We start from the raw sequence: 10,816 nt of genomic DNA on the forward strand, positions 1-10,816 counted from the left end.
GAGGAAGTGATCTTAGCTTCCGTAAAAGGGGTGTTTAGCCCAGCCATTTCTGATAATCATGGGGAAGATATTGACCTTCTCCTTCGACAGCTTGATATTCCCAAAATTTCGAATGGGGACATGATAGAGCTTGACAGGCCGTTCACTGCGGTTGAAATTAAAAAGGCTATGTTCAGTATGCATTGTTCTAAGTCTCCAGGTCCGGATGGTTTCACAGCAGATTTCTTTCAGACTTACTGGGAAGATGTAGGGGATCTAGTGGTGGAGAGTGTGCAGCAATTCTTGAGGACAGGGAACATGCTTAAACAATGGAACCAGTCTCTCTTGGTGCTAATCCCAAAAGTTAAAGTTCCTGAAGTTGCAAGCCAGTTCAGACCCATTAGCTTATGCAACACAGTTTATAAGTGCATTTCTAAATGCCTGGTCAACAGGTTAAAGAATGTCCTGCCTGAGCTCATATCGGAAAATCAACATGCTTTCATTCCAGGTAGGTACATGGAAGATAACATTCTTTTAAGCCACGAGCTTATGCACCTTATTAACTCGAAGACAAAGTCAAATTTCACGGCAGTTAAAATTGACATGTCAAAGGCCTATGACAGAGTGGACTGGCTCTTTCTGCTAAAGGTTTTGCAGGCATACGGGTTCTCTAGTCACTGGATTAGGATGATTTCTCAATGCATTTCGACTGTTAGCTTCAAGGCAGTTGTTAACAGGAGAACGTCAGATCACTTTGCTCCAGAGTGTGGCCTAAGACAAGGAGACCCTCTATCCCCTTATCTCTTCATATTTTGTATGGATATTCTCTCAAGAATGCTCTTACTAGAAGAAGACATCAAACAATTTAAGGGGTTGAAAGTGTCAAGAAGGTCCCCTTTTATTTCTCATCTTTTCTTTGCAGATGATGCCATGCTGTTTTTCAAGGCAGATGAAGAAGCATGCTTGTGTATTAAGGATATTCTCTGGAGATTTGGGAAAGCTTCAGGGCAACAATTAAATCTTCAGAAATCCTTTGTTAAGTTCTCCCCGGGTTTTGATAATGACAAAAGGTTAGTGGTGAAGAATATTCTCTCTATGCCAGAAACGGACAACTTGGGTACACATCTGGGGGCTCCAATTGATATACAGGGGAAGAAGAGTTTGGTTTTTCAATTCTTGGTGGATAGAGTAGTAGATAGAGTGTTGTCTTGGGCTTCTCTTAATCTCTCACAAGCAGCGAAACTGGTGCTTATCAACACAGTTCTTGTAAGTATATCTGCCCATGTCATGAAATGTCTCAAGCTTCCTCAGAGCATTGCCAACAAGATTGATTCTCTGATTACAAGGTTCTGGTGGTCTAACAAGGGGTGTAAGGGAATGCACTGGGTTAGTAGGGATATCATTCAAACCCCCAAAAGTATGGGGGGCTTAGGGATCAGAGGAACTTCTGTCCTTAATAATGCCCTTCTGTTCAAACAAGCTTCAAGAATGCACCTTAACCCTCAGCTTCTAATTTCAAGAGTCCATGGAGGATTGCAAGCCTGTGGTATGTGTAGTATGGCAATGCCATATTTAAGATTGGGGAATCCCTCCCTGGGGCGCTCTAGTCTACAGAAAGTGTCTCGCGTTTTCAAGGATGGTTTCGCTTGGAAAATTGGAGATGGGAAAAAGGTTAAGGCAATCAGCATGCCATGGGTGGAAGGAAAGGTTCCAATGGTCAAGTCAAACCAGACATTGGGAGCAGCACTAAGTTGGAAGGTGGAGGATTTCATTAATAGGTTTACAGGGACATGGGATGCAGGGAAGGTTAGGAGTTGTTTTGATTGGAGTAGTGCCAAGGCCATTTTGGCTTTGGAGCTTCCGCCCACAGGAGAGGATGACTTCACCTATTGGAAGTTTCACCCGTCGGGAAAATACACGGTGAAAACAGGGTACTACTATCTCCTGAAGGATGCAGGGTTAAATCCTTCCTCATTTACCACCACTGACCAAAATTTTGTAAAGCTGATTTGGAAATTGAATGTTCAACCAAAATGGAAAATCTTCGTCTAGAGACTCTTCCACGATGGTATTGCTGTTAAGGTCAACCTAGCAAGGAGAGGCTTACAAGTTGTGGAGACCTGTGATTTTTGCGAATTGGATCCGGAAGATAGTCAACACCTCTTCCGTTTTTGTTCTCTGGCTAGGGATGTTTGGGGACAGTCCCCGCTTCCTGTAAGCCATGATTCACATGGGTCCAGCTCCCTAAGGAGGTGGATCCGAAGTTATATCCTGCTCTTTCATAGCGAGGATGGTAAGTATGGTACTCGAATTGCTTTGTTTATTGCTTATGGGGTTTGTGGAAATCAAGAAATGCTAGGTGTTTCAAGAACACAAATGGGGGTGTTAGTCTGGTAATGGAATTCATAAACCAAGCAATGCAAGACCATGAAGTTTTCACACACAGGGATAACCAAGACAATCCTACCGGGGACTCTAGGAGTACTGATCCAGCTCGTCCTCCGGGGTTTAATCATGTACAATTAGGGATTAACAAGACTGGTTATGATGACTTCATTGTGGAAGCAGATGGATCGTGGGATAAGAGAACTACGAGGGCAGGGGTTGGTTGGGCAGTTGCTACGGATGGTTCCATGAACAGTTTGGAAGAGCAGGGGAAATGTGGGGCAGCGGCATCAGTGGTACAGTGTGAAGCTTGGGCTTGTCTCGAAGCTCTGAAATGGGCTAAATCAATAGGAAGAGAAGGTATTCTTCTCCAGTCTGATTCTATATCTCTCCTCAACAATTTGCAGGATAATAATGGTAAGGACGTTTCAATTACTTGGTTGATTAAGGAAATTAGGGAAGTAGGGGCTACTTTTAGGAGTTGTGCAATCTTAAAGGTGCCAAGGGAACAGGTAAAAAGAGCCAACGACATGGCTAGAAGATGTCGTCTTAGTTTGTCTAATTTCCCTTAGTTTGTTGTTCCTTTGCAATTGTCAAAAAAAAAGTGTTGAGTGATACTTTTGAAAAGATAGGATAACTCTTATATATATACTATCAATTGCTCCTATCTTGCGATGTGAGACTATATATTTTGTTTCTATTTCTTTAATTTTGCTGGTTTTTTCTCTACATAAACGACAATAAAAATCATGAACGAAAGCTCTAACACTTAGTGACTCAGCAAGAAGCAAGCTAGAGTTTTGATCATTAATTTAAGTTCCTTTTAAAAAAAAAAGCAACTAATTTAAGTTCTGAATTGATATATATATATATATATATATATATATATATATATATATATATATATATATATATATATATATATATATATATATATATATATATATATATATATATATATAATAAAAAAGTAAAAAAATAAATAAAAAACTTGCAACATATTCAAGTCACGGGCTATCAAGCCAAGCCAATGATAGCTCAAGCTTGGCTCGTTAAGATCTCGAGCTGAACACGAGTTGAGTCATCAGTTAAGCCCACTCGAGCCGAGCTTTATACAAAGCTTTGACCGAGACAAGTCTAGAGCAGTTCACGAGCACGCTGGGTTTGTTAATTCCTCTACGCTACACTAATAGCTATTCTGAAAATATGAGCAAACTCAATCTTATAAAAAAAAAAAATAGAAATGGAGTTAATCTCCCTAGCTATATATCAATCCAAGAATGACCCTTTTCTATTCATACCACTCACCAAGTTAAGACTCTCAACAATGACGTTCCTCGCATCACATTGGATTGCGATATTCAAACCACTAGCCATAGCCTTTGCTTCTGAATTCTGATAACACAATATTATTCACGACCTATATGCATGTTACATTTGATTTTATTTTCTCCCTTAGCTTCTCTTAATCTTTTAGCTCGGACCCTTCTATACCCAGTGCGAATTAATTCCACTTGAAAGTGTGAGTGGATGAGATTCGAACCCATGACCCTTTTGTGTCACGCTGGCTCTGATACTATGTTAGAGGATCAACTTAACCAAAAGCTTAACCTGATAGTTGAGGCCCAAAAATATATTTTATACTCTATCAACAATTAATATATAATGTCAATCAATCAAGTGTCTTCTTCGTGTGTTCGGGCTTGGTCCTCTTTTGCATAAATTCAAAGATTTATTACAAATCCCGTGCATTAACACCATTACAATCTAGTACCCTCTCGATCTAGTTTCTTAAGTCTTACCCAATTATGTATAGCAGCTACGTAAACCAAGAAAAAAGTGGAAAAGGACATCATGAATGTAGATACCCTTTTATTTAAATAAGAGAAAGATATAGAGTATGAGTTTTATTATTTAAATATAATTAGGGCTCATAAAGTAAAGTTGTATATGGTATAAAAAAATAAAAAAAGAATTCGGAGTTTAAGAATTGTCATAATAGAAATAAAGTAAAGATGAAAACTGAAAGTAAATAGCACTTAGGAAAATGGAGGAAGTATATATTAACCATATCCGATTGAACCGATAAAGAGCAAGTGTATATTTAACCATTTATTTGTTTGAGCAAGCCCCATAGGAACACCACTTAGCTTGGTTACTCCCATCTGTGTACAAAAATGAGACCAAACATTCAAGTTCTTAATTTCATGTGTAATTAAGCACAATAATTCTAATATTATGTATAGTAATAAGGCATGCATGATGCATGTTGGAAGAAAAAAAACTACCTAATACATGTTGGGATGATAATCAAATGATGAAGATGTATTATTAGAGGCAACCTCTGAATACGGTTTATTGTACAGGCTATTAGGATCACTAGGAGACAACAATATCTTTGAATTATTGATTAATTTTGTAACTGAAACCCTCATTATTTTTCCCAATTGTAGACAAAAACATTATTTGCCATCCTTGCTTTATCTTTTCATGTCGTTCACCACTATCATTTTAATATTGGCGTATATGCTATACACTTTAATTTGGAGAAGTTATATATTAAAGGTTAATTTGGTGTCTTTATTAGAATTATTGAATTGAGTAGGAAAAATAAAAGAGTTATTGAAGTTTGACCTAATAAAAGTTAATTAATTTTCTCAAAAAAAAAAGAAAAAATCAATTAATATTAGACCTTTGGCAAAATTATTTGATCAAATTCTAAATTAGTATTCGAAATACTTAAAAAAATGTACATAGCTAAAATAATTAGGACTAGATATCTTACATTATTTGATCATTTTGATGCATAAAACAATAATAAAATAAAATTAAGGCCACCAAGAGTGCAAATTTCAAGCTTTTATTAATTGCTTTCTTTCTATTGGATCTACGTGTAAGAGCAAGTACAACTCAATCATCTCAATGTAGTACCTTAGTTGTTTTCTCTTATTAAAATATAAGCATATACTCATTAGTCTAAAAGAGATTTGATATATTCCCTATTTCAATATTTTTTTTATTTTTTTTATTTTATTTATTTTTTATTTTTGGTTTCAATTAGGAGGGGTGTTTGTTTCAGGGTCTTTAAGAAAGGGTAAGGGAATCAATTGAGCAAATTTACTAACACTTTGTTTGGATTGAAGATAAAAAATGAAGGGGGAGGAAGGAAGGAAAGGAAAATGAATGAATGAAGTATCTTTCATTTGGATCACAAATGGGGAAGAAAAGGGAAATGGAGGAGAGAGAAATAGAGGGATTAAATATTTAAATTGTAAGAAATTGATTTCTACAACAACAGAGAGATATAGAAGGAAAATCCATCATTCTTCCCACCCTTTCCTCTCCCCCCCCCCCCCCCCCCTTCATTTCCTTCCACTACTTTCTCTATCCAAACACACTATTCAATCATTTTCTTTACCCCCTTCATACCCAAAGTCCTCTACACTCATTCCCCACCCCACCCCACCCTACCCTAGGTTTCTTATTATTCCCTTTCTCAGCTCTACTCTATCCCATAGCCACTTTGACCATCACAAGCACCACCTTGACCATCGGGCAAAACAACCCTAGCCAATAAAACTACCCACCGTCCAACCTCTCCACCTGAACTACTTGCACCAACCCACCCACATAACCACCACCTTTTACCAACAAACCACCCCGAAATTCACCCTACCCACCCAAAAACCCAACCCGAACCCCGAAAACCCTTTTTACCCACCTAATAAGTAATAACCCAACCCCACCCCATCCCACCACAAATCCACAACCACCAACCCAAAACTCAAACCTTGCTAGAAAACTCTCCATCACCCACCAAAAGTAACCTCCCTTACTCAAAAACCTAACCCTACCCACGAAAATCTATCACCACCTCCAACCCACAAGGATAAAGTGATCATTTAGATCAAGAATTACTTTGTATTTTTCACATTGTAATACGTTGTTGAACTAGTTCTTATCTTGATAATTTATTCGTAGTATTTGTTAAAAGTTAAGCCCGATTAACAATGTTAGAGGAAGAAGTATGATTTAGAATGACATGCAATCCTTCTCAAAACAAACAAATCTAAAAACTAGCTTAGTTAATGACAATTTAATACTTCGTAATGTGTAGCCCTTAATTTGTAATTTTATGGAAGACTGTTTGATCTTAGATCTAGTACTAGATAAGGACAAGTTTGCGTTTAACACAAATTTGAACGCATAAATTGAAGATTACCATTAGAAGTTGCTCTTCATTTTTACTTAGCATTTTGACACAAATTATTGAGTTCAAATTTTTTTAACAAAGATCATAAATGGAATAAAAGGCCATCAATTTGTTAATGGAATATCTTATTAATCAACTCTACAATATTCCATTACCAATTGCCGACAATGCTACAAAATTGTTGATAATGCTTTATAATTAAAGAAAAACATAAAAGATAATCAAATAATATACCAAGTGTATAGTAAATCTAGTGTGTATATAAAGAATGACTTTGATTTACAAGTGAAAAAAATAGTTAAAAAAATAAATTAAAGTATGGCCTCATCAATTCTTTTCTAACTCTTTGATTTTTTTTTTTTTCCATCCTTTTTTTTTTTATTTTTTTTTACTTTCTTACAATCACCAAAAAATAAGGGGGAAATCAAAGAAATTAGTAAATATTTTTTGTCAAATATCAATTCCAAGGAAATGTTGTAAAAGATATCATCATCTTCTTCTTCTATGCATGAGTTAGGATGTTTAGGAGAGATACTCTTGTACTTATCAAACTCCTAAACACTCTTTCACTTTCTCTTTCCATTTCTCCAATACAATCCTCCAATTCTTGCATTCCCTTCAAAACTCCCATTCTCATTACTTCCTCTTCATTATTGTTATTACTATTTTTTTTCTTTATGTTTTTTCTCAACTCTAACAAATCCTCCACTCCTCCTGTCACCTTTTGGAACTCCTCAATCATCCCTTGTTCATCCTTCCTTGCCTTCCGGCCGAGCCCGAAACTTGCCCACACGGGCCTTCGGCCCGGCAAGCCCGACACCGACCCGAAAACTGCCTCGGTAACGGAGGCCGTTAACCGATGCACGTCCCTGATCACGTGCCTAAGCTCGTCGTCATAGTCGGACACCACCGCAATGACGGCAGGGTTTACGGGTGTCGGTTGCAGCATAGGAACTCCGATGGTAGTGATGAGCTTGCTGACTTCGCCAGCGATTTTCTTTTGAGCCTTGATGTATTGTCCAAGCTTGGAGTCGTCCTTCCTACGGAGGGCTACTTGGGCAGCGGAAACCTCCTGCTTGAGGCCCAACATGGAGGCCCGAAACCTTCCGTAAACGTCGACGAAACGGAGAAAGTCTTCTAGAAGCCTCTCAACAACGTCAGTCTTTGTAGATAATGAGTCCTGCGTCAAGGGCAGCTGAAGGACATCGTCAAGGGAGTCTAGGACACCCTTTAAACGCGCCAGCCCGTTAACAACCGAGCCCGATCCAGGCCCGGATCGGGCCCGTTCCCAAGCCCGCAGCTCGGTAACCTCGTCCTGGAGCTGCGGGATCAAAGGATGGGATCGGACACAAGGCAAGGAGGCTGAGCGGACGTGGAGGCCCTTATTAGCACATGGCCGGACGTGTGGTGTGGGCGGGTTCGGGAACGAAACTGTACGCCTGTATCTCCCCATTGTCTTTTAAATTTGCAAGAGGTTTTAAGTTTATATTTGTGTTGTGGTTGTGTTGTTGTTATTGATAGAGTAGTGTAGAGAAAATGGAGAAGTATTTGTAGAGAAAATGAAGTGGAAAAGTTATGGAATAGAGTTGGAAAAATGAAGGGATTATAAAGGGTGGTTAAGAAAGAGAGGGAGAATTTAATTATAAGAAAAGTAGGCGCGCACGAACGGGTAGAGAGAGAGAGAACGAACTAGTACAGCCTGTGAAAGGCATGTGGGTACTCCAAGTTTAATGTAGAGAGAGAAAATTTAACTTACAATTAGCTCAAAAATCATTCTTTTTTGATTTGATGCATTTTGTGATTGTAACTTTATATTATTATAATTATTTTTTTTTAAAATAAAAAATTAAGTTGTGATTTTCTATTTTGATTTGAGCATTTAGAAAATAAAATCAAATTGAATCTTATCAAATCTTAAAATGTAATACGAAGACTTTATCTATCATACTTTGTAAAAAAGTATGTACAAAGTATATTTCAATTCATTTGGTAAGGGTTGTAAATCTCTAAAATAGACTCTTTCAAACTGATCTAGCTTATATGTTAAACTAAATTTGGTATCCTATTTTTTTTTTTTTTTTTTTTTTTTTTTATTTTATTTTAAGGTAATGGTATATATAGCCTTTAAGAGCTATATATAAGTATCAAATATACTTCTTAAAATGGAATTAAGTTGAGAATTCATGACAAATCACACGTAAATTAATATAATTAATGTTAATTTATCTTTAGTATTTCATTTTTTAGCTTCTTATACATTAATACATAGCCCTTTAGGGCTATGTTTATCATTTATCTTTTTTTTTTTTTTAAAATGGTAATGAGTAATCCTAAACAACCTTAAAACTCATATATATATATATATAGTCTTATTACCAAGGGAGTTAAGCTAAGCTATCTTAGCCTTGCTTGATAAAATCAAATTTAGTATTGACTCTATTGAATTGTAAATTACAAGTACTGCAAAGTATATATTACTGTATTTTTATTTCAGAAATAATCAAGCAAAATCGAATAAATTCTAGGCCCAATTAATTTCAATTCATATAATTTATCAGTTGATATATCATATAAAGTCCAGAGTTATGGTCGAACGGCATTGAAGTAAATTTATTTTGTTTGGTGTTGTGTTTGCTTGGTAATTTAGTTTATGGTGGAGTTTGACAAAAAATGGCAACTTGGTAAAACCGTGTTTTAGAGTGTAACAATTGCTAACTAATTTCAGTAAAACCATATTTTATGATGATTAAGGTCCATGTAAATTAGTGGACAACATGGTGTAAATAAACTTACTCAATTCACTAGTATAAACTCACCGGCCAGTCACCAGATTCACCACCAAAATTTATTGGATTACCCCATGAGTATAGCATAGTTTTTACTTTTTGTAAATTCAATCGTTGTACCTTGAAGTAATATACAAAAAAAATATGTTATGCTAATTAATTATGATAAATTAATTAAATTTGAATGAATAATATTCTGTAAATAATGTTTATGTAAGTTCAATTTTTAATTAAAACAATGCAAGCTCATTAAAATTCAAGTGAATTTAAATCATGTTAAGTAAAAAAAAATTGTGAATAATATTATGCACCTTTAGACATTATAATTAGCATGTTAAAGTTTTTCAAGTGGAAACAACGACATTATAGGTTATAAAAAAGAATTATAATAGATTACATGTGTCTTAGGGCCTGTTCACATTTTATTTTATGTGAATATTTTATGAGTAGGAAATTAGGAGCTAAATTAAATTGAACTGATTATTAGAGCTGAATCAAACTGAGTTGAAATGAATATTTTATGAGAGTAGGAAATTAGCAGCTGAACTGAACTGAAATTATACTGAAGTGAACAGACCCTTAATTCAGTGAGAATGATTACCAGTTCCATGTTTGTCTTCATGCTCATAGTCGAGTCACAGGACAATCCAATAATCATTCAAAGAAAAAGTAATAATTTAGAGTAAAATAACATTACCATGAGAATAAAAATTGATGTAATTAACATGTATAAGTATAACTAAACATGAGAAATCTAAGCTAGTGTACAATTTGATGATTAATTAAATTAAGTAAACGGGAAAACGGAATAGGGTTGTAATTATTCGGGTATTAAGGAGTAAAGCACGTGAGAAGTGACACGCTGGCAAAAAGCATCGAATCCATTGGTTGGGAAGTGGTCCTGCTTTTAAACTTCTAGATACCACATCCACGTGGCAAGATTGCGCGTTGGGTACTCCGCCTAGCCAGGTTTTCAAATTACAGGTAATTTGTTGGTTACAATTTTCTTGTTGTGGTTTTATGCCGCGTAAAATAGTTTGGCCTTAATCACACGATTGTGTACTTTATAGTGTAAGAGCAATTAATATTAGGTCAACTTTAATGTTTTAAGTCCCACTCCTTTTATTATGGTATGGTTGGCATGTGGTTTATCAAGGCCTTACTTTGTCTAGTGGGATTGCACAATTTAATGAATTTGTCTAATGTTTAATTGTTGTCTAACATTTACCATTTTTTGTTGCTTATATGATTCAATTTCTTGTTTTTGCATTTTGTGTTATTAGAAAAATAATTGGAAATCAATTCGATCAATTTCTCAATTTATATATTGGTGGCTTGATCATGTAGACCTTACCTTTTATTTGAATTAGTAATTAAATTCAATCAAATTTCTTGGTTTATATATATATATATATATATATATATATATATATATATATATATATATATATAT

General features: G+C 35.6%; 1 protein-coding gene across 1 annotated transcript; it reads right to left on the reverse strand.

Moving 5' to 3' along the window:
- Positions 1–7,043: 7,043 nt before the first annotated feature.
- LOC145590993 (uncharacterized) lies at positions 7,044–8,145 on the reverse strand. Its single transcript, XM_081647380.1, has one exon. It carries the CDS (start codon positions 8,028–8,030, stop codon positions 7,080–7,082), a length of 951 nt encoding a protein of 316 aa, XP_081503506.1. The 5' UTR covers positions 8,031–8,145; the 3' UTR covers positions 7,044–7,079.
- Between the last annotated feature and the right edge of the window lie 2,671 nt (positions 8,146–10,816).

This window comes from Chenopodium album, chromosome 18 (assembly GCF_948465745.1).
Source record: "Chenopodium album chromosome 18, dcCheAlbu1.1, whole genome shotgun sequence".
NCBI classification, from domain to species: Eukaryota; Viridiplantae; Streptophyta; class Magnoliopsida; order Caryophyllales; family Amaranthaceae; genus Chenopodium; species Chenopodium album.